The 24222-nt window shown below is 38.5% G+C and overlaps 6 protein-coding genes across 8 annotated transcripts; 5 read left to right on the forward strand and 1 right to left on the reverse strand.

The window, feature by feature from the left end:
* LOC115007319 (mast cell protease 1A-like) lies at window positions 1-1287 on the forward strand. Its single transcript, XM_029430129.1, has 5 exons — window positions 1-61; window positions 146-296; window positions 434-566; window positions 777-1028; window positions 1129-1287. The coding sequence occupies exons 1-5, from the start codon at window positions 1-3 to the stop codon at window positions 1285-1287; spliced, it is 756 nt and encodes a 251-aa protein (XP_029285989.1).
* A 1641-nt stretch (window positions 1288-2928) lies between these two features.
* LOC115006984 (granzyme-like protein 1) lies at window positions 2929-4324 on the forward strand. The gene is made up of 5 exons (XM_029429616.1): window positions 2929-2986; window positions 3078-3222; window positions 3372-3507; window positions 3814-4062; window positions 4166-4324. The coding sequence occupies exons 1-5, from the start codon at window positions 2929-2931 to the stop codon at window positions 4322-4324; spliced, it is 747 nt and encodes a 248-aa protein (XP_029285476.1).
* Window positions 4325-6237: 1913 nt separating this feature from the next.
* On the reverse strand, window positions 6238-7112 carry LOC115007357 (cystatin-A1-like). Its single transcript, XM_029430180.1, has 3 exons — window positions 6972-7112; window positions 6783-6884; window positions 6238-6573 (listed from the first exon to the last, which is right to left on the reverse strand). Exons 1-3 carry the CDS (start codon window positions 7053-7055, stop codon window positions 6430-6432), a joined length of 330 nt encoding a protein of 109 aa, XP_029286040.1. The 5' UTR covers window positions 7056-7112; the 3' UTR covers window positions 6238-6429.
* A 7093-nt stretch (window positions 7113-14205) lies between these two features.
* On the forward strand, window positions 14206-15257 carry LOC115006985 (mast cell protease 1A-like). Its single transcript, XM_029429617.1, has 4 exons — window positions 14206-14303; window positions 14463-14595; window positions 14744-14998; window positions 15105-15257. The coding sequence occupies exons 1-4, from the start codon at window positions 14206-14208 to the stop codon at window positions 15255-15257; spliced, it is 639 nt and encodes a 212-aa protein (XP_029285477.1).
* Window positions 15258-16119: 862 nt separating this feature from the next.
* LOC115007298 (serine protease 57-like) lies at window positions 16120-18290 on the forward strand. Its single transcript, XM_029430105.1, has 5 exons — window positions 16120-16171; window positions 16260-16413; window positions 17097-17226; window positions 17385-17639; window positions 17893-18290. The coding sequence occupies exons 1-5, from the start codon at window positions 16129-16131 to the stop codon at window positions 18043-18045; spliced, it is 735 nt and encodes a 244-aa protein (XP_029285965.1). The 5' UTR covers window positions 16120-16128; the 3' UTR covers window positions 18046-18290.
* Window positions 18291-19002: 712 nt separating this feature from the next.
* LOC115006953 (spindlin-W) lies at window positions 19003-24206 on the forward strand. Of its 3 annotated transcripts, none has more exons than XM_029429585.1 (5): window positions 19003-19279; window positions 19990-20031; window positions 20321-20568; window positions 20745-20978; window positions 22138-24206. In XM_029429585.1, the coding sequence occupies exons 2-5, from the start codon at window positions 20012-20014 to the stop codon at window positions 22341-22343; spliced, it is 708 nt and encodes a 235-aa protein (XP_029285445.1). In that variant the 5' UTR covers window positions 19003-19279; window positions 19990-20011; the 3' UTR covers window positions 22344-24206. The 3 variants fall into 3 exon arrangements, with proteins under 3 accessions (XP_029285445.1, XP_029285446.1, XP_029285447.1); XM_029429586.1 differs by having other exon boundaries at window positions 19993-20031; XM_029429587.1 differs by lacking the exon at window positions 19990-20031 and having other exon boundaries at window positions 19006-19279.
* Window positions 24207-24222: the final 16 nt, after the last annotated feature.

Genomic DNA, 24222 nt, shown 5'->3' on the forward strand with positions numbered 1-24222 from the left:
ATGATGCATGCCCTGAAAAGGTTTCTGCTTTTTCATCTTCTGGCGTGTCTTGGACTTCACGGTAAGATTCCCACATCTAGTTATAAGTCTCTGATCTAACAAATGCGATAATAACTTCATCCTCCTTTTCCTCTTTTCTTTTCAGCACTTGGGAGTGAAATCATACACGGTAGAAAGGTCCCGGAGAATGAAATGACGTACATGGCCTCGGTGCAGAACAAGGCAGGTGATCATGTATGTGGAGGATTCCTCATCAATGAAGACTTTGTGGTCACTGCTGCACATTGTGTTGACGCGTGAGTTACCTTACCTCTTTCAACTATTTATGATTCATGTTATTAGAAATCAAATACAAAGAACTTTATATGTTTCCAAAATATACAGCAGTTTTTAAGTAACACTACCGACAGCCTCTCGATGATCATGCACTCAGGAATCCTACAAGTGTCGTTCTTGGTACCCACAATCTCAAGAAGGCTGATCACAAAATGAGATACAAAGTAAAGACGTGCAAGTTTCCATCTTATGTGAATATCACAAAGGGGTGTGACATCATGCTCCTCAAAGTAAGTAGATATTTTATTTATTTTTAAATCTGTTACTTTCATGTTCTGTTTAATTCAGTTGTATTCTCCACAAAACTGTAAAAAAACAAAAAACAAAGCACATAAACACTCTTCTGTTTTAGCTTGATGTCTGATGGAGGATAATAAGTATGCTATAAATCGGTCTTTGCTAGTTTTTAATTTCCACTTTGTGATTTTGTGTGTCTCCAGCTATCTCGGAAAGCTCGACTGAACAGAAGATTAAAACGTATTGATCTTCCGAAGACCAAGATTGAGATAAAAGACAAGCGACAGTGCCGTGTAGCTGGATGGGGTTTAACAAGTGACGGTAAATCTGTTGACGAGCTGCAAATGGTGGATGTGCCTGTCGTTAACCCTAAGGACTGTAAGAAACAATGGCCGGATCTTCCTCTCAATGTCATCTGTGCAGGTGGATATCCCACAAACAAAGGATTCTGTCAGGTATGTTTTCTGTCCTGTCATAGAAAATATAGTTTCTGATCTAAATCACTTTTAGTCTTAGAAAGTGAATAAAACTAATGAAGCTTCTTTCTCCTCACAGGGTGATTCTGGTGGCCCTCTGGTGTGCAACGGGAAGGCAGTTGGTGTTGTGTCTTACAACAAGGGAAACTGTGACTACCCAGATGTACCCAACGTCTATACAAATATATCAAAATACCTTCCCTGGATCAGAAAAATTCTCAAAAAAAAGAATTGTTAAATGTACTTTTTGTTGTATTGTATGGTACTGGCTCCTCGGATTTAAATATCGTCTTAAAACTTACTTTTACAAGAGGCCTTTATTAACAACCAACATACTTGGTTTCTTATCATGAGTCTGCTAAATGACCTGACAGCCGGCGGTATTGGGGCTTATTTACAACCAAAACCTTCAAATCCACTTTAGCTGCCTTGAATTTGTATCCAAAACCATTAAAAGTGTTCACACTTGATCCTTTTGTAACGGATTGATGAGGGAGAAATGTTTTCCTATGATTTTGTTATTCTATATTTGTAATTTGTCAACATGCGTTGCGATTAAAAATGTGCATTAGAGTGTTTGTTTGTTTCCTTTGTAGTGTGAATTGCTACATTTTGATCCCACGCTACACCTTGTTTTTCTTAGTGTGTTATCCTGAAGTTCCTCTGAAATGTTGAGATTGAAATAACTACTATGTGCTGTTTTTTATGAAGATGTTTGATGATCACCAAGAGAGAATATAAGCATGTCTAATGTTAATCTTTGAACTAGTCGTTCTATGATACGCAAGTTTAACATTACAAAGTTTGCACTGCACATTCACTTTGTTTATTTTATCAAAATAATTCTGAATATTACTCTTATGCCTGGTTGCCATTCTGCATTTAACATTCGATCGAGCGACGTCTGACTGAAAATCGTTATCTGTTATCTGATCAAACATTTTTGCTATATTGATATTGAGTCTCTCTATCTGTCTGTCTATCGCTCTCTCTGTAACATGCAGTCACGAAACTTTACAGATGTGTAGTTGAGATCAAAATGAAGGTCGAGTTTGAAAATGGAGGCCAAATGTGAAGATGGGTGTAGTATGAAAAGTAAGGGTATGAAGTGAGGAAGGGGCCATTGGGTAATTTCCCCCCCGCCCACTTTACATCCCTTGCCCGATTTGGCGTTGCGAATGGTCTGAATATCGCAAGATGGTCTCTCCTTGAAACTTTTTACATTGAAGAAACTTGTGATGATGCTCCTTTAGACCACTTGCTGTCAAATAACGATCAAAGCCATTCCAGTAAATAGCCTTAGTTTCATAACTGGTTCATCTGGCTCGTCGCAGAATTCAGAAGACATTTTTGGGAGGGCTGTTTTATCAAAGCTCCCCACACCCAAATGGTGACAGCTGAAAATCATTAGTATCTGGTATCTTACATAAATTATTTAAAAAAATTGATAATAAAAACATTGAGATTCTGCACTTATAGAGGGCGTGCACGTGACCTCACCATAGTTGCCAAGTCTGTTAATTCTCGTAAAGGGCAGTTAAGTTTTCTTATATTAATTCAACTAACACACATAAAACATGGCTTAACTGAAACCGCCTTTAATAAATATACAACATTTAGTTACATTATAACTCAAAAAGGATGACAGACAAGGCCAGTTCTTCTCATGAGCACTCTGCGCTCTTGAAAAGGACTGGCCTCATCTGGGCTGCGTAGTAATCACATGGTGTACGTGCTTAGCAATGTTGAAAAATAGCATCTCCCGTAGGATGTGGTTGGAAGTCAAAATAAAATAGATGGCAATCAAATTGTTAGTTCAAATACTGCTGTAGAAGGGTAGACTTGACAGTCCAGATACAACAGGTCGATCATCACCATGATGGATGGTCTGTACAAGCTTCTGCTTTTTCCTGTTCTGGCATGCCTCGGACGAAACGGTAAGTTGCACATCTGACGACTTTCATTCAGCCTGCAAATGGGATGTTAACTCATTTGAACTCCTTTTTATTTTCTTCATATGTTTTATAGTACTTGGGAGTGAAATCATAAATGGGGAAATAGCCTCAGAGGACTCGATGCTGTATATGGCATCGGTGCAGGAGAATAGAAAACACGTATGTGGAGGATTCCTTGTCAGTGAAGACTTTGTCGTCACTGCTGCGCAGTGTGATGTGTGAGTTACACTTCCTCTTCCAGCCATCATTTTTTTATTTTAAGTTATAGAAACTCACTTTTTTTTTTTAAAGGAACAAATCATTTGTTGTTTCTTTGGATTGTTAGCATAACTTGAGAACATCCACTGACAACCTCTCATTTTTGCAGGGATTTAGAAACCACATTGGTAATTCTTGGCACCCAGGATCTGAAAAAGGTTAACGTAATAAATAGAGCGATTGTAAAGAAGTGCAAACCTGCTCGTAAGAACAACAATGAATCGAATGACATCATGCTCCTCAAAGTAAGTTCCTTCAACCCAGTAGTCCGATGGAATTTTTACAGTCAAGTCATTTGCATTTGGTGCTTTGGTTGGTTTGATACATTTTAAACAATGAAGTGTTATTTCCTGTGAGGGTAAATGTAAAGAGCGACGCACCATCACAACCAGTGCATATATACTGTAACTCTGCTAACACTAACCTTCATTTAAATGATTCCTCAGCTTAAACTCCAAGCAAATGTTTACCTGTAGCCTGATGAAGAGTAAGACCGTGACTAGACAGACACACACTTTTTATGTTTTGCTTTCTGATTTTTGTGTCTCCAGCTACTTAAGAATAATAGAAAAGAAAAGAAAGTACCAACAATTCCACTTCCAACACCTGATATGAACGTACAAGAAAATGAACAGTGCCTTGTAGCTGGATGGGGTTTCACTGGTCCTGGTACTACACTTGATAACGAGCTAAGAGTGGTGAATGTGACTGTCATTAATCAGCAAGAGTGTAAACAGAAACTGCCTGCTCTCCGTGCCAATGTCATCTGTGCAGGTGGATATGATAAAGGATCCTGTAAGGTATGTGTTCTATCCTTTCATAGAAAATATGTTTTAGACAAAAAACAAAATAAACGTCATACATCATCTTGAATGAACACATAAAGATATTTCCTGCTCACAGGGTTATGCTGGTGGTCCTCTGGTTTGCGACGGGAAGGCTGTTGGGGTTGCGTCTTGCTACGAGAAGGAATGTAAATGCAGAACTGGAGCCCTCGTCTACACACACATCTCAAAGTTCCTTCCCTGGATCAACAAGGTTCTCGAGAAAAACGATTGTTAAATGTAACAATCTTTCACAAAGCTTTGTTTCAGCACTCTTTAATTGTATTTGAGAGGGGAAGTTGTGTCCGAGTGGCTTTGTCAGTATTTTGCCTAATAAATAAAAATGTCTCAAATGTCGTTTTCTCTTTCTTTCTTTCATCAGAAGACATAAATGGGGTTCAAATCACTTTTAATATAGCAACACATGTATCATTTACCTGCAACTTGGACAGATGTTCATTAAGGAGTTTGGTCAGAGAAGCAGGTCAGCGAGGACACTCAGGTTAAGGGGTTTACAGAAAGGCAGATTATTACAGAAGCAGTGTGTTGAAAACAATACAATCAGGAAAGAAAAAACAGAGCTACGTATTTCAACTTTTATAATCATAACCTCACCGTTATTCAATTTACTATCATGCCCAATGTGTCCTTAGCATAAAGCTATGTAACCTCAGCTTACCGTAGTGAAGGGCCTATTACAATGTGAGGAAGCTATAAGTTCCAAGATATGAATGCAACCTAATCGTTCCACTAATGGAATTATTAATGAGAATCAACTAAGAATGAAACAGTCCTACTGTTCAGTAAATCGCATACATTATCACCAAGAACAAGTTGCATTGGATTCATTCAGGCAAGAGGAACAGTTGTAAAATATAGTACCAGTAAGATATTAAAAATTAACATATTTATTTATTTGATGCAGGGGGCAGTATAGCTGAAAAAAGGTCAAAGGTCATCCACTTTAGCTGCTGTTTTTGTACGTCTCTGGCCTATAGCAGTATCCACAGTCTATAAGATCAATTTTGGATCCATTTTCATGACACTTAACTTGAAGTGTAATGTCTTGTGTGAACATCGACACCTCAGGGTCAGTTCCCCGGGAGCAACTCAGGGTTAAGTGCCTTGCTCAGGGGCACAATGGTGGCAGCCCCCAGACTCACAGTGTTTGGAACCTGTACCACTAATTAATATAACTTTTTTTTCTTTTTTTAAACAATATTAAATAAGTGCAGGTTTTTATTTGTATTCTTTTTCATTTTGTTTATCAGTTTTTTCTCCTCTAGTTGTAGTGTTGTGGCGACAGAAATCTCAGACGTGTGCATCTCTAAACTTATAAATAATCTGAGTCTCATATATAAGTCATATTTTTTCCTTCCTTGTCTCCAGTTAAAGCTAATGCAATCAGAGCTGAATGTTGAAGAGGTTGTCAAAGACAGAAGTCTGAAGGTATGCTCACTGTTCTCAGTACTGTCCTATAATCTCACACAAATGCACTCCACTACACGCCTCCGAAGGTGAAGTGAAGCTCCGTCCAATGAGAGCGGCTGCTACACTCGAGGTCCAAATCCAGACTTGAACGGAGACTGAGGGTCCTGCCTGCAGGCTGCAGAGCACCCATACCTCTCTGACCTCTTCTCAAACACTTATATTCCACTGTGATTGTTGTGTTGCATTGCCACAGCTGTAAAACCGTCAGTCGTGTGCTTCTTTAATGAGAAGAATTGTACGACAACGTATTTTCAAGTGACGTGTTGTCTGTGTTTTAAATCAGTTGTGAGTCTTTTGAAGAACTTGGTGCTTCTACTTCTAAGTGGTACAGTTTAATCCACTCTGTTATGACCTCTTGTACGGATTGAAATGTCTTAACAACTGTCGGGTGGATTGACTTCACATTTTGTAAGGACTTAAAAAGAGTTTTTTCCTTCTCCAGGGCATCTACCAAGTAACTGACGCTAAGAAAATGTTTCCTGGTTTGTGTATTCAGAACTCACAACATGAGTAGTTTAACACAAACTAAAGCGGTTTATTAACCTTTTTATGTATTAATGTGTAACTATTTCTTCCAGCCAACACAACGTCTATTATAGGAATCAGACTTCACAAAAAAAAAGCAAATGCTGCATTTAAAAACCACAAGAAATATAGAGATTGTATGAAATTGTTTATCCTTTTTATTTCTTTAGAAGGCAGTGCATTCAACTTGCTGCTTCCCAACACCAAATATATTAATATCTCTGAGTGAATAGAATCAACATCAAATCATTTCAGGATAAAGAAGCAGAGCATTTTAATATGAAACTGCAGCCTGTAAGTATTTCACTGTTGAAACAGGTTGTGTGATCAGTTGGTAAAAGGTACGAGGGGGTCCTCTTTGGTTTTGTCCTGCTCCACACCGACCAGCACCTCTTGCTGTTGCACCTCGTCTCTGAGTTTTAGGTGTTGGAAAACACTCAGATGAATGTAGTCCTTCCCTCCAACAAAAACCTGCAGGAAAAGGAGGAAACTGTGACATCTGAAAATATATTCATCTGGATCTTGTGTTGCTGAACAGTGAGGATCTTCTACCATCAGATGTGTTTAACTGGTGTTTACGCTCCTGAGTTTTACATGACATTAGATTCAACTGGTTTTTAACATTAACTTGTATATTATACAAAGACACGCATCCTTCTTTCGAATATCACAACATTTACCTTGAAGAGGAAGTTTTCTCCATTCACAATCTGATTCCTGTATTCAACTGCTTTGTATTCCACATAGCTCTTGCCAGTCTTTTGCTCCACTTGGACTTTCACCTGCGTATGAATGAAATGAAACATGTAAATCCAGACCAAAGAGTTGTGTGTGGAGGTTGTGAAGAATGAAGGTAGATTGAAACTCACCTGATCACAAATGTTCTGGGTTTCCTCAGTGGCATCCTTTGTCTCACTCCATTCTCCAGGTTTAACTTTGTGAAACATTGTCATAATGTCTGTTGAAGTGAACAGAGAAGTCAAGTGTCTGCTCTGATGTGTCTCAAGTGTTTCAACTGTCAAGTATTCATTTATTTATACAGATTAACCGCCCCTTGATACTCCTGACTGGTTGCTTCACTACATGTTGGGTGGATCCACCTGTGATCAGTGTTGTTCCTCTCTGATGAATTCTAAATTCTATTTGAGGATACAAACTAGAGAAGTAAGATAAAAAGAAGAAAGTTTAAAATCTTATGAATCAGATTTCGATTGTGTCGTCCAGATCTAACACTCAAAGGTTCATATTGTTTTGAGGCCAAATGATGCACCATTAAGGCAAGAAGTCCATCCTGCTCATGTGACCGGCTGAACTAAAACATCCCCACACAGGGGCTGATTCTGAGTAGTTTGCTTGTTACATTAACATTCAATTCAAAACAACAACGTCCAAGTCTTCTGGAGGTGTTCAAACTAGTGATTGTTTTGTGTCTCGACAAAGTCATTTCATTATAGTCCATATATCCTTTTGACCACTTTCAAATCAACCAAAAGTATGTAGCATCCCATAATCAGAAACTCCCCAAGTATGGAGTTTTAGAAATCTGGTTCTGAACATCAAGAAGAAAAAGCAACAAATGGGAGAAATCAGCTTCCTGCATATCACTTTATTATAAAGGAGTATTATCTATAGTGTTTATCCCTGGTTAGCGTACCGAGTTAGGCGGGGGTCTGCAACTCAAGATAAGCCACCTGCAGGGGAAGGCACCGCGCCTATAGACGCAGGAGAATGTGACGCTTTTTTTAGTTGACGAAATATTTAAAAAAACATTTTATTTCAGTGTCACAATATCACCTCGAACTCCAAGATAAGAGATGTTCCCTTTGAAAGATTGTCCACTGTGCAACAAAATATACACGTTCCATGTTTTGTTTTGTCAAAGCTACAGGGAGCCACTACAGAGGGGTTAAAGAGACACATGTTGCAGACCCCTGCACTAGGCCATCACCACCCACCAACATTATACTTTTAATACAGCTAAAAAACTCATTTGCATGTTAGAGAAGAATTTGTTTTTGTCTGCAGTGTGTTGCATTACCCAAAACCACATTCTTTCTAAAGAACGCTCATTTTAACACAGACATGATGTAACCCACTGAAAAGAGGAAAGTGAAATAACTCTTATAACACTTTGCAATTTGGCTTAAGATAAGACAATAATTGAAAAAATACTGACGTCCAAACTCCTTGCTCGAGTACTAATGCTAATACTAATACAGAGGAGTTATGTTCTGCGTGGCGCTGGAGGGTCTGTGACCGGAACCCCTACACCAGGGTAAACCTCCTACAGGCAATGGCATTGGCCTGTGGTGACATAGGCGTGGGTGCTTGTTCATGGCTTGACAATGAGGGAAGCAGGACAAAGAGTAGGTTCTCTGTGGCACCATCGTAAGGGCATTCAGAGAAGACAACAGGTACAGTTAGAGATGGCTTGAATTTAATTCTATGGAAAGGCTCCATGAATACATTTTTGGAGATGAAGCAGGGTTCAATATGACGAAGAGGAGAAGGGGAGGCAGGAACATAATTGGCCAACGGGCCATTGTGGAAGTCCCTGGCAAGCGTGGTGGCAATGTCACCCTTTGTGTGGCCATAAGTAATTGGGGGGTTCTCCACCATCATGCAACCCTGGGGCCTTACAACACCGAGCATCTTCTCACATATCTGAGTGGTCTTCGGGATTTTCTGATTGAGGTTCAGGTTCCTCATCATGCTGGGCATCCTATTTATGTTGTAGTTTGGGACAATGTCAGCTTTCACCGTGCAGGCCGCATACGTGAATGGTTCAACATCAACCAGCGCTTCATAAATGTTTGCTTTTCACCATACAGCCCATACAGAGGAGTTATGTTCTGCGGGGCGCTGGAGGGTCTGTGACCGGAACCCCTACACCAGGGTAAACCTCCTACAGGCAATGGCATTGGCCTGTGGTGACATAGGCGTGGGTGCTTGTCAAGCCTGGATCCATGCCAGAGTTTTTCCCCCGTTGCTTAGCAAGAGAAAACATTGCGTGTGATGTAGATGAAGTCCTCTGGCCGGACCCAGAACACAAGGCGTGATGCTGCTGAGGCAGAATGAATCGTACGTTGACGTTTTCTGCAGTTGGTTTTGTAATGTGCTTTTCATTTACCTGTAATGTGCTTTTCATTTACCTGTAATGTGCTTTACATTTACCTGTAATGTGCTTTACATTTACCTGTAATGTGCTTTACATTTACCTGTAATGTACTTTTCATTTACCTGTAATGTGCTTTACATTTACCTGTAATGTGCTTTTCATTTACCTGTAATGTGCTTTTCATTTACCTCTAATGTGCTTTTCATTTACCTGTAATGTGCTTTACATTTACCTGTAATGTGCTTTACATTTACCTGTAATGTGCTTTTCATTTACCTGTAATGTGCTTTTAATTTACCTGTAATGTGCTTTTCATTTACCTGTAATGTGCTTTACATTTACCTGTAATGTGCTTTTCATTTACCTGTAATGTGCTTTTCATTTACCTGTAATGTGCTTTACATTTACCTGTAATGTGCTTTTCATTTACCTGTAATGTGCTTTTCGTAATGTGCTTTTCATTTACCTGTAATGTGCTTTTCATTTACCTGTAATGTGCTTTACATTTACCTGTAATGTGCTTTTAATTTACCTGTAATGTACTTTTCATTTACCTGTAATGTGCTTTTCATTTACCTGTAATGTGCTTTTAATTTACCTGTAATGTACTTTTCATTTACCTGTAATGTGCTTTTCATTTACCTGTAATGTGCTTTACATTTACCTGTAATGTGCTTTTCATTTACCTGTAATGTGCTTTTCATTTACCTGTAATGTGCTTTACATTTACCTGTAATGTGCTTTCATTTACCTGTAATGTGCTTTACATTTACCTGTAATGTGCTTTTCATTTACCTGTAATGTGCTTTTCGTAATGTGCTTTCATTTACCTGTAATGTGCTTTTCATTTACCTGTAATGTGCTTTACATTTACCTGTAATGTGCTTTACATTTACCTGTAATGTGCTTTTCATTACCTGTAATGTGCTTTTCATTTACCTGTAATGTGCTTTACATTTACCTGTAATGTGCTTTTCATTTACCTGTAATGTGCTTTTCATTTACCTGTAATGTGCTTTACATTTACCTGTAATGTGCTTTTCATTTACCTGTAATGTGCTTTACATTTACCTGTAATGTGCTTTTCATTTACCTGTAATGTGCTTTACATTTACCTGTAATGTGCTTTACATTTACCTGTAATGTGCTTTTCATTTACCTGTAATGTGCTTTACATTTACCTGTAATGTGCTTTACATTTACCTGTAATGTGCTTTACATTTACCTGTAATGTGCTTTCATTTACCTGTAATGTGCTTTTCATTTACCTGTAATGTGCTTTACATTTACCTGTAATGTGCTTTTCATTTACCTGTAATGTGCTTTTCATAATGTGCTTTTCATTTACCTGTAATGTGCTTTTACATTTACCTGTAATGTGCTTTTCATTTACCTGTAATGTGCTTTTCATTTACCTGTAATGTGCTTTACATTTACCTGTAATGTGCTTTTCATTTACCTGTAATGTGCTTTACATTTACCTGTAATGTGCTTTTCATTTACCTGTAATGTGCTTTACATTTACCTGTAATGTGCTTTACATTTACCTGTAATGTGCTTTTCATTTACCTGTAATGTGCTTTACATTTACCTGTAATGTGCTTTTCATTTACCTGTAATGTGCTTTACATTTACCTGTAATGTGCTTTACATTTACATGTAATGTGCTTTTCATTTACCTGTAATGTGCTTTACATTTACCTGTAATGTGCTTTACATTTACCTGTAATGTGCTTTACATTTACCTGTAATGTGCTTTACATTTACCTGTAATGTGCTTTTCATTTGTGTTTTAGCCTCTCTCCCCAGCTGTGTCTCGTTCCCCTCGTTAGTGTCTGTGTGTATATATCCCTGTCTTTCTCAGTGTTCCCTGTCAGATCGTCATCTAAGTGTCACCCTTGCAGGTGCTTCCTCGTGCTTCCTCGTGTAGTGTATGATCTGAAAGCATTGTTTGATTTGTTCCAGAGGAGTCTGTGGTTTTGTGAATGTAGCTTGAGTTTTGTGTTTAAAGTTTTGAGAAATGTGTTTTAGCAATTGTAAAAACTAAAGCTTTACAGGCATGTTTTTTTCTTTTGATTTAATCCTTTAGAAAATACTATTGAATATAATAATGCGTAGGATGTCATGCAGAGCTATTGTACTGGATTGTATTTGATTAGCATGTGTATGGTACACATGAACATAGTGAAACTGATGTAGTCGGGAAGCCGTTTGTGACATGTTAAGGTTGGAGAGAAATGAGTTTGAATTAGGATCCTAATGGAGCTGCATGCAACTCATTCTATGAGGAGACTTTCGGTTATCCAGCAATGTAGTTAATCTGAGGGATATTCATCAAATTACAGTTCATTTAGCTGACGCTTTTGTCCAAAGCGACTTATAATAAGTGTAAACAATCATGAGGATACAACTCAGAACATCAAGAATCTTGCAAGTACATTAGCTTCAAATAGGTACAATCCTTTACGTGCAGAACAATAGCTTCAAATAAGCCAAACAAAAGTGCAACATGCAGAAATGTTCAGCGGTCTGTTGAATCATGATAAAATGATTGAGCTCTAGTTGCATGGAAACATCAACACTCATATCTGCAGCTGGAAACTGTGGTGTCCGTGGTTCTTCAAAATCGTAACACTATTCAAAGAAATGTCTGGGTTGTGGGTTGTGTCAGATAAACAGCCAAGAACTTTTGTGATCTTCTTAATACATTTATTCAGCTAAGCTCATTTCAGGTAGCCACATAGTAGTATGCACAAAAGGTGAGAGGAGAACCAACAAGGTCCAAAAAAGATATTTCTAAATTGTTTCAGATATATGTGCAAAAAAAGATTTGAATGAAATCTTGGTCCTTGTTTAGAAAACAATGACCTGACAGCCGGAGGTATTGGGGCTTATTTACAACCAAAACCTTCAAATCCACTTTAGCTGCCTTGAATTTGTATCCAAAACCATTAAAAGTGTTCACACTTGATCCTTTTGTAACGGATTGATGAGGGAGAAATGTTTTCCTATGATTTTGTTATTCTATATTTGTAATTTGTCAACATGCGTTGCGATTAAAAATGTGCATTAGAGTGTTTGTTTGTTTCCTTTGTAGCTGTGAATTGCTACATTTTGATCCCACGCTACACCTTGTTTTTCTTAGTGTGTTATCCTGAAGTTCCTCTGAAATGTTGAGATTGAAATAACTACTATGTGCTGTTTTTTATGAAGATGTTTGATGATCACCAAGAGAGAATATAAGCATGTCTAGTGTTAATCTTTGAACTAGTCGTTCTATGATACGCAAGTTTAACATTACAAAGTTTGCACTGCACGTTTATTTTATCAAAATAATTCTGAATATTACTCTTATGCCTGGTTGCCATTCTGCATTTAACATTCGATCGAGCGACGTCTGACTGAAAATCGTTATCTGTTATCTGATCAAAGATTTTTGATATATTGATATTGAGTCTCTCTATCTGTCTGTCTATCGCTCTCTCTGTAACATGCAGTCACGAAACTTTACAGATGTGTAGTCAAAATGAAGGTCGAGTTTGAAAATGGTTCCAGCAAAGTGTTGTCATTGAACCTCCACTTAAACCCCTTTTTCCGCCCCTGGTCTGATTTGGGGTCACAACACTTTACAGGTGTGTAGTAAGTAAAAATAAGTAAGTAAAATGGACTGTTTTTATACAGCACTTTTCTAGTCTTTGAAAATGAAAGCCGAATTCAAAGATGGGTGTAGTCTGAGCAAGTAAGGGTATGAAGTGGGGAAGGAGCCGTTGGGTCATTTTTTCACCCACACTTTACACCCCTTGGTCAATTTGGAGTTGCAAATGGTCTGAATATAACAAGATGTTTCTCGTTAAATCTTTTTACATCGATGAAACTTGTGATGATGCTCCTTTACACCACTTGCTGTCAAATAACGATCAAAGCGATTAAATAGCCTGAGTTTGAACTGTGACTGGGAGACCATAGTCGCTCAAAACTGAAGCAGGAAACTGGTTTCTGTGGTTCATCTGGTTCATCGCAGAATTCAGAAAAAATTTCTGGGAGGGCTTCTTTAACATAACTCCCCACACCCAAATGGTGACAGCTGAAAATCATTAGTATCTGGTATCTTACATAAATTATTTTTTAAAAAAAATTGAGATTCTGCACTTATAGAGGGCGTGCACGTGACCTCACCATAGTTGCCAAGTCTGTTAATTCTCGTAAAGGGCAGTTAAGTTTTCTTATATTAATTCAACTAACACACATAAGCTAGCTGAAAATCATTAGTATCTGGTATCTTACAATAGTTCCTCATTTTTATTGGCTCATCAAACTCATCCAGTTTAAGTGTACTTATTGTTAACTTAACACAGTGATGAGAAGTTTACGTCCACAAAGGTCCAGAATGAGCAAAATGCAGAAAACATATTATGAAAATCATTTGAATAAAAAGTTTCTTAATGAAGCTAAGTAACATTCATAAACAATGAGGAAAGAAGGTCTAAAAGGAACCCGAATTTACTTAATCAAGAGGCTGAAAGTGTCCTAAATACAAAACTGAATGACAAATCAATTAATGTCCCAGACTGCGTTAAACTCATCACATACTGAGCATAGATTGCTTCATGCTGTTTAGTCATCATATAACATAAACAGACAAGATAATGCAAAGATAACACAAACTGCAAACTTGCAGACTTACATTTCATGAGAATGTGGTGAGAAGTCAAGATAATCTAGGTGATAATCACACAACCTGCTGTATAAAATGGGCTTCTTGACACCCCAAAAAGTAAGACGAGTCACTTGTCTTGCTGGCATCATGCGTGATCTGCACAAATTTCTGCTTTTTCATGTTCTGACATGTCTCGGACGAAACGGTAAGATTCTCAAATCTAAATATTTTACTGCAATCATTTATAGGGACATTAACCTCTGACTTTTACTTCTTTCCAGCAGATGGGAGTGAAATCATAAACGGGGAAGAAGTCCCAGAGAAGTCGATGCCGTATATGGTCTCGTTGAAAAACCACTCTGGTCATCTATGTGGAGGATTCCTGGTCAGTGAAGATTTTGTGCTCACTGCTGCGCATTGTGACTTGTGAGTTAAACACCCTCTTTCAGCAATCTTTGATTTATGTAATTAGAAATCAATTTTAAAAGACTTCAAGGTATAATAACCACTTTTATTTTATTTTTTATTTTCATTGTTGTCACAATTTGACAAAATTTGACAACCTCTCTATGATATTTCATTCAGGGGACCTATGTGGGTTGTTCTTGGCATCCACAATCTCAAAAGGCTTGGTGGAAAAATAAGATATATTGAAAAGGAATACAAACCCACACAGTATGATAATGTAGGAACTGGTAAAGACCTCATGCTCCTCAAAGTAAGTATTTACAAATTATAATTTTATTATTAGCTCCATATTCCAACGATTGTTGTTAAATTGAAGTCTGATGAATGAAATGTTATTAAATTATGAAACATAGCTAATAGTTTTTTTTATTTAACTTTCTCGTTTTGTGCGTCTCCAGCTGACTGAGAAGGCTGAAATGGACAACTCAATTCAAACAATTCCTCTTCCCAGTTCTGAAATGAACATACAAGAAAACAAACAGTGCCGTGTAGCTGGATGGGGTTCCACAAGTACTGGTGGTAAATCTGTTGATAAGCTGAGAGCGGTCAATGTATCTCTCATGAAGCGGCACGAATGTGAGAAAAAATGGCCAAATCTTCCTCTCAATGTCATCTGTGCAGGTGGATATCCCACAAAACAAGGATTCTGTCAGGTATGTTTTTTGTCTGTTAATACAAAATGTCATCTATTATAGAAATGCTACAAATATCTTGAAATCAAATAATGAATAAACAAATGAAGCTTCTTCCTCCTCACAGGGTGATTCTGGTGGTCCTCTCGTGTGCGACGGGATAGCTGTTGGTGTTGTGTCTTTCAACAATGGGGGAAACTGTTCCTACCCAGATGTACCGAATGTCTACACAGATATTTTTAAATACCTTCCCTGGATCAACAGTATCATCTCACCCTAACTCATGAGTAAAAAGATCTTGCACCAAGTGTTACTTCAGCATACATTCATTGTGTTAGAGGTTTTGTGATGTCTTATATTGCTGTCAATGCGACTGAAATTCTAAATAAAGTTTTATTTCAAATACCATGTTTAATTTCCTTCTGTAACAGCCTCATCAGAAGACGCTCATTTTGTTTTTCAATTAAAAAAATGTAAATAATAAAACTTATAGAGGGCGTGCACGTGACCTCACCATAGTTGCCAAGTCTGTTAATTCTCATAAAGTGCATGTTAAGTTTTCTAAAATTAATTCAACTAACACACATAAAACATGGCTCTCACACACTGCACTTTTTTTATGCCACATTAATGACTTGGAAATACGTGTTTTTCATACAATGTGCATTTATATAGCATTGTTTCTAGTCTACCAACCATTCAAAGTGCTTTACAATGAATGCCAACATTTACCAATCACACACACACACACACACACACACACACACACACACACACACACACACACACACACACACACACACACACACACACACTGATGACAGAGGCTGCCATGAACCAGGGATAGAACCAGGAACCCTCCTATTTCCATATGACTGGGCGACACATGTGGCAAGTTGACCTCTCAAAGCATTGTGGGCCTCAGTATGACCGTTATCTCTAACGCCAAAGGTTTCTGGCCTCAATTATGAAACCCTGTTTTGAAATTTTAAAACCACATGTTTTGTAATTACTCACCAACAATGTCACAAAAAGATCAGCAGCGTGTTAGCAAACACACTGAAGCAATAAAGACCACAAGATAAGTAATATATTTTCTTCTTTGAGAAATATAACGCCATTAGTGGAAGGTGTGGATTTGATCAGAGACCATGACAACCAGCGTTGCACTACTGCTGCTCTTTGTCTTGAATGGTAAGCTTTATATACATAGTAAAGACATATAAATCTGCATTTACTAGATAAACATGTGCAAATAATGAATGATGATTGTGTGTTTCAGGAGCCGATGGTTCTCATATTGTTGGAGGCAGAGATGCTGCCCCCCAGTCGCGCCCCTACATGGCTTCTTTGCAGGTCCTAGGACAACACAACTGTGGGGGAGTCCTGGTGAGAGAGGACTTTGTGCTCACAGCAGCACATTGTGAGATACGCAGGTAAGGATTCAAAAACAGACCAATAGGTTTCTCATATTTTCATTTTGTGTCAATTCAGAATAAAAATCAACTTGTAAGGACATTTTAATTAGCCAAGTAATCCATTGCAGTAAACGTTAAATTATTTTAATTTATGTGTCAAACTGAAGCTAAGTTGCAGTTTAAAGGTGCAGTTGCAGTTTAAAGGTGCATGCTGTAAGATATGGCCAGCAATTTGGTTTAAAACATTAAAAAAATCTAATTAACATTATCAACAGAATGTGAGGAGTGTTGACGTTATGACAAAGACGTTTAATGTGTTGCAGATATATCTACTGAAATGCGCAAGCTAACCTGCTAGCGCTGTATTATAACACTTGTTGCCCCCTATTTGTTTTGGAGCAAAAAACGTTCTCGATAATGTCAGGGATGCTTTTTTTGAAAAAGGTTCACTGTGGTAAATTACTGTACATGTTTCAAGTCTCTGCCTGGTGATGGTTTACTGTACTGAAATTTAAGGAAAGCACTGTTTTGTAGAAAGGATATTTATCCATAAACGTATATTATGCTTTGAAAGGGGGTCAGTAAGTTTTTCTTTAAACAGACACAGAGACGAATTTGGAAAATATTTTCTGTCAAGAGAGATTATTAGAAGCCTTAACATCACATCTAATGCCCAGCCATCATTCAATTGTGATTTCTAGACCCTACACAGTTGTACTTGGTGCTGATTCCCTGACCGCGAATGAGACTACAAAGCAACAGTTCAGTGCAGTCAGATCCATTCCACACCCCAGCTTTAATGGAGATAGAAATGATATCATGCTCCTAAAGGTAAGAATTGAATTGTTGATTATGACACTACATAAGATTTTAAGTAGAGGAATTATCTTCATTGTTGTTTGCACAAAACATAATGTCAAGACTACACAAATCTAACACAATCAACACTTCCTGTATTTCTTTATACTTTCCATTTGTCTTTGTCTCAGCTCAACGGTAGCGCCCAACTGACGGAAGCAGTGCAGCTGATCTCTCTGAAAGTGGACAGGCTGAATAGATCCAGTCAGTGCATCACCGCTGGCTGGGGGGATATAGGGGATAATGGCACCTTACCAAACAGGCTTCAGGAAGTCAACGTGACCACCCTGTCTCAGCGGGGATGTCGTAGGAGATGGAACCCCATTCCCATAGCCACGAGTATGGTTTGTGGTGTTGGGGGCGGCGTCTTTCAAGGCTTCTGCTCGGTAAGAAAATACGCTTGCTAGACATTGATCAGGCCCTCAAACTACCCTTTGAAGGAGTGTTCTTTAGTGTGTACTGTTGAAGAGACACATCTTCAGCTGTTACGATCTGAGACTGTATTATTAATAGAAAGATCTCTTTTCCTGTTGCCAAATGAAGTCACCTTATTGTGCATTAAGCACAGAAAAAAATCACACATGCTGTTTTAAACAAAGTACACCTTCTGTGAAGTGTCTCGTATCTTTTCTGTTTAAGGGTGATTCAGGTGGTCCATTGGTGTGTGATGGAGCTGCAGCAGGCGTTGTCTCCTTCTCTGGCCAACTATGCGGAGACCCCAGGACCCCTGATGTCTACACACGCATATCGTCTTTCAGTGGATGGATTACAAGCGTGCTGAACAACAATTAGGCAAATTAGATTAATCGCTAATGTGACAATATGCTTGATTGGGGTGTACTTTTCCAGACAATGCTCTATATAATATACAATCATGTGGTGTTATGTTGTTTCATATCAAATGCAGGGATGTGGCTGTTGAGGCGATAAATTATGTTTTTGTCACCCCACTACTTTTCAACTTTTGTTTTTTTTATTCAGCATGCATTTAAATAGATCAGGAAAAAGTCTTCTCATTCTTAAGATTCAAAAGTATACCGAGCTGAATGTAATAATAAAATATCAATGAAAAACTAAGGTGAATTCACATGCACTCATTTGTTTGATTTGAAAAATGTGTCAAGCAGTGTCACCACTGTAAAACGGGGTATATTTCAGGATATTAAAATGCACTATTTTCTGAGATGGGACAAAGTATGAATACCTTGCTGTGAAACATGAGCTGATATTACATAATTAGAGGTCAATGTAGCTGTCCAACGGCCCTGTAGACTTATGATGCAGGTTTGAATTTGTGCAAAACGTTGTGTGGCATCCTATGTTTTAGGTGGACATTTGAGCAAAATACATCACAAAGATGAGCAGGCTTGGGTTTCATTTTATTTTAGAGATGTTTTTTCCTCTGCAGAAGTAGTGTTGTAGAGGGCACAATGTACATCAAGCATCTTAGTGTTGTGTTGGCTGATTTTCTGAAACATAAAATGCAAAAAGTTGTGATAGGCCTAACTGTGACATTTAAATGTAAAGAAAGTTTGAAACATGATAATAGCTTCACATTTGATGCTAATTTTGCTATAAAACTCCAACACCTCTCTTACGCTGTCTGCCCCTTTAAGTCAAATTCTAGGCAACTCTCGCGTCACAGAAAATCCCGACCTCACTTTGCATGCTATGGTCGGTTGTTGTGTATTTTCTCATGTCGATCATGCGCATTAATACCGTAATTACGCTATTTCCGAAAACACTCGAACGCAGCATGCAGCACAGTCTTTAACACCTGTGTAACTCCAGTCGTTAAAAAACTCCATATCATTGTCATTAAAACATCAATTCCCAGGGTTCATTGCGCGCGTGTTCATGTCATTCTCTGTGGTCGTGGTAACCGAAGGCTCGCTGGGAACTAGAGTCTCGTCTCCGCATCTCCCATTTTCCACAGGTTTCGCGAGATTTACATAGGCGGGCTGGTGTGTGGCAGCATTTCTCTGCCAGACGAACTGAACAATACTGATATGAAATCTGCGTAAAGGTAACGAAGATGTTCCGAGGGGAGAATAAGGGCTGTTAACACCCAGTTGTTGCTGGTGTTTGTTACCTGCCGTCAGGGACACCGACGAGCGGGTGTAGCTAACCGCCAGTAACATCTGCATTGAGGTAGAGCTAGGACAGACGAGCGTTATTGATAACGTACACTGTGAGGTGTAGGTGTGTTGGATTCAATCCAGGACAGGTGGTATACGGCATGACCTGTCGCGTAGTTTATCGGGCTCGCCTCATCATATTTGTCATGTATGTTGCTAATGTACAAGTGTGTACACTGAAAATGTAACCGGCTAACGTTTACTACTGTAATATGTCAGCTACAGTGAAATGGCTGACGTATTGTCTTGAAGTTGTGTCTGCCAGATTTTTTTTATTGTCTTGTTAATCCTTAACTGAGGTGATACGTGTGTAATAAATATGACTAACTACACAGTGCCGCCTCAGTGTGCCTTATAAACAGTGACCTCCATGGCTGTGTAGTTGATGTAAATACCCAGGAAGTTATTCCATCATGCTAATCTATTGGCTGTTGGAGTTGTCAGTCTGCAGTTTGTCACAGGTCTCTTTAGGCAGGCCAGCCTCTCAGCTGAAGCAGAGGCCTTCCTCATGCTGTAGCAAACAGTGCATGTGAAGTTTGGCAGCTGTCATACTCACTCACATAATAACTGAAACTTGCCCTGTCTTTCTCTTAATCAGTAGCCTTTGAATTTCTGGAGGCATGTCCAAGAAAAGGGGCAGGTATGTAGAAACAAAGCTACGATGTATGTCATCACATGATGCCATTTATGGTGGTTTTAGAATATAATGTTATAGTAAAACTATACGTTCACAAACAGCTGCATGACAAAGTGAATAATCCAGGTACAAACTACTGGAATCAACCAATATGTATTACGCCTGGAGTGAATGAAAACAAATTATATTGCATTACTATTTAAATAATCAGCTGAATATTAAACAGTGAAGTAGTTTTTTGATGGTGGTAACCACTGACACGCAGACCTTCATATTCATCCTGTTTTGCCAGAAAGCGGAGTAGGGGGGAGCTGAGTGACACATTGACCCCGGATCCCAACAGCATTCTGGGAGTCCGCATTCAGCATAACTGGCGTGAGAAGGGGAACCAGAGCAAATGGAAGGGAACAGTACTCGACAGGCTTAGTGTGAACACTTCTCTCTTCATGGTGAAGTATGACGGCTTTGACTGCGTCTATGGCATCGAGCTGTTCAAGGACGAGAGAGTGTCGAACCTGCACGTCCTGTCAGAAAAAGTTGGTGAGTTACTAATCTGTGCAAGGTAGTTTGATCAATTCCCATTTTTGATTTTGATGTGAACCAAGTCAAACATTTATCATACAATGAAGGTGATATTTGCAGCAGTTTTGTCTTTACAGATTGCCAGGTTTCTCACTTGCATATTGTATATCCTTTTTTCGGCTGTGTCTCCACAGTAAACAACAAGATCAAGATGCCTCCAGGGGCGGAGGAGCTGGTGGGCAAAGCTGTGGAGCATCTGTTTGAAAAGGAGGATGGAGAGAAGAACGAATGGAGAGGCATGGTCCTCTCCAGAGCTCCAATCATGACCAACTGGTATTATATCACTTATGAAAAGGACCCCGTACTATATATGTACCAGCTGTGGGACGACTATGCTGACGGAGACCTCAGGATTCTGCCTGAAGCAGGTACTGGGGATTTGTGAATAACAAAGACATATTGATACTTTACAAAGCTTCATTAAGTCTTCAATAATCGTGTCCTAAAGCTTTATAGATCAAGATCTGCTCTGTGACGTGAATTATTTTTCCACTTTGAAGGTCTTTTTTTTGACAAGGATACCATGTGAGTTCACCAGCAGTCATGGTGGTCATTGAAGTCTGTATTTATCACAAGTCTTCAGCTAAGGGTTTGATTCCCAGTAGTAAACCGGCAAAATGACATATTTTAAAGTGAGCACTTCTCACATCCATGTACACAGACACTCTTGATATACACTGTCAAAAGTTAAAGTTTTACATAAAAGGGAAGTAAGTGATTGGGGCTAAATAATGCAGTGTGTTCTTGGGGACAGTCTGGTAAAGATTTATGTCCCTGATCATTTTTATTTTACAGATTACAATCTTAGTCCATGGTATTAAGGCCGTGTCACACGGTGCCGTATGGCAGAAACGTATGCTGGCGCATATGAAAATTAGCATATACAACGTATATGAACGTATACAGAGCCTCTTGATAGCGTATCACGTACTTATACAAAACGTATCAGAGCCAACGTATTCGACGAATGCCCAACAGATGCATAACGCATTTCTAGCGTATACCTTCGCCGTATGGCGGAAACGTATGCCGGCGTATACGGAATATCGGCAATACGCTGGTGTACGTCGTTGAACGCTGAGGCCGTGAAACGTTTTTTGAGCATGTATACGTCCATATATACGTTGTATATGCTAATTTTCCGGCATACGCGTCCGCCATACGGCACGGTGTGACACGGCCTCACAGGAGAACATTCTTTTGTTTTTTTACAGGATTCCTGGAAAGTTTGTGGCAAGTCTTGAGAATTTCTTAAGGCCTGTAAATGTATTGAAGTAAAACTGAAAATTGAGAAACTATTTTAATGATAAAGAGTAATAATGAGTTGCACCATTTAAAGAATAATAAAGAACCTCTGGTTTTAATACTTTTCATGCATGTTTTGCTCAAAAACCAAAGCAGGCAACATCATTTTACACCAACTCTGAAATACTTTAAGTAGGCGGAGTTTGGTGAGTTAAACACAAGCACATTTCAAAGTAACTTGAATTTAAGTCATATGTAATGTTATAATGTTTCACTTCTCAGAAAACAAACACCTGTTGCCTGCAGACAGGAAGCCAGGTGAAGAGACGGAGAGTCTGGTGGGGAAACAGGTGGAGTATGTTACTGACAAGGGTGTGAAGAGAACAGGCCTTGTCATCTACCAGGTCCCAGCCAAGCCCTCTGTCTACTATATTAAATATGATGATGACTTTCATATCCATGTCTATGACCTGGTGAAAACCACCTAGACATAGTGGACACTTTATCTCACTCTCCAGCCTCCCTCCATCTGCTTCTGTTCCACTCATCGTTATGATCTGTTATCCAAAGCCATGGCAGGATCCAATAGTTAAGATGCTTTATTGTTCAGAAGAAAGTGCAATCTGTCTTTCATATGCACAGCAGAACTGTAGCACCGCTATGCTTGGCTGTTTCGAGGAGATGGAGTCAACTTGTTTTATTGTTGCTGCTCTACTTTATACTTTAAGTTTGGACAGTCCAAGACTGCACTGCCCAACAGCTGCAAAGAGGGCAGCTGTTACTGCATTTGTATCGTTGTCCTTGAGATATTTGCTGATCTTTCCCGAGAGTAATTATCTTAATTTAATCCAAGTATGACTAAAAAGCTGCTCAAAATATTCTTTTGAAGACACTTTTCTTTGGGTCATCTAAATAGCTAGTAAGCATGATATACACATTATGTTTGGGATATACATTTATTGAATTAAATGGGTGGATACATTTGTGTATTATATTTATCGAACCATATTATCAAATTTAGTGTTAGTACTGGAAGGAATGAATAAAAGCAGGATTGTAAAGTCACCTGCATGGGGTCCTTATATTTACAAAAGCCTTTTAGATTAATTATGCTTACGTGGAAAGATACTCCTGCACCTTTGCACCATATTTAGCATTGAATCAGATCCTTTGCACTGGTGATGAAGACGCGGTTTGCTAAATTCACATTTAAATTTGATCCCACACAAATCATAAAGTGCCTTCCGGCTTGTCATTTTGCAATATTGTAAATACTATATCTCCGACCATCTACGCTCTTATTGAACCATTGCGTATGAAGGCTGCTATTTGGTTTTCATTCAGAAGTGGGGACACTGACAGCTTGAGGAAAGTTTTGCAACCATCATGTTAATATTAGTGCTGTGTTTTGCTCTTAATGCAGTATGGAAATGTTCTTTAAATATTACACACATCATTGGTTGTATAAGCTCACTGTTGATATTGTGGGGAGCACTTTATTGTATAAAGTTTACATGTTTAGGTTATGGTACGCTATAGTTTCCCTCAAAAATGCTTTTTCCTTAAGAGCAAATGTGGCAGAATAAATGCTTTATATCATACGCATGAAGAAAAGAAGAAAAAAAAACTTGTTGCAATACATTCAGACAGTATTTAATATGTACAACTTGTGTAAAATGCCTTGTAATGTTGCCTGTTGTGATAACTCATTTATACAAATTTCTCATCAAAAACCACCAGCTTTTAGTGAAAGGGTTGTTTATTTACATTATTACTTAATATTTAACAGGTATAATCAACTGACAAACCAGTTTGTTGACAGTAACTCACTAACTCTGGTTCTAGTCTTTATAGCTTCGTCTCTTTTTCTTGCAAACATGACATGTATGCCTGCAGTATTTGTTTCATCCCAACTGTTTCACTAGCTGCTGAATTGGTCGTTGTCCTTTCATTCATCTTCAAGTCACTCAGTGTATCCCTCAGTAAACTAGTCAATCAGTAGTTATACTGTTGCTGTTCTTTTTAGCTGTCAAAACTCTGCATGCATGATCTGATCAGTGTCTGGAGATATTCAAACCTTATTTTGACAGTAGAGAAGTGACAGTGTGTGGCAGAATCTGTTAGTTTAACCTACATTTAAAAACAAAAAAAGATTTAAAAACAAATAAATCACTGTACATCACCACTAGTGGTGCTGTGTTGTGTTTCTGTGTTGTGTAGAGTGGAGTTACAAATGACTGTGCGCGCTCTTCTTCATGCTTTAAATCACCTCATGTTCTGAAGTTGTAGCAGCATCAACGGGCAATTTGTGTCATTATTCTGTCATGAGTAATAAAGATTTTTGCACATTTGTTTGGTTCTGTTCTA

The sequence above is a fragment of the Cottoperca gobio genome, chromosome 4, assembly GCF_900634415.1.
Source record: "Cottoperca gobio chromosome 4, fCotGob3.1, whole genome shotgun sequence".
Taxonomy (NCBI): Eukaryota; Metazoa; Chordata; class Actinopteri; order Perciformes; family Bovichtidae; genus Cottoperca; species Cottoperca gobio.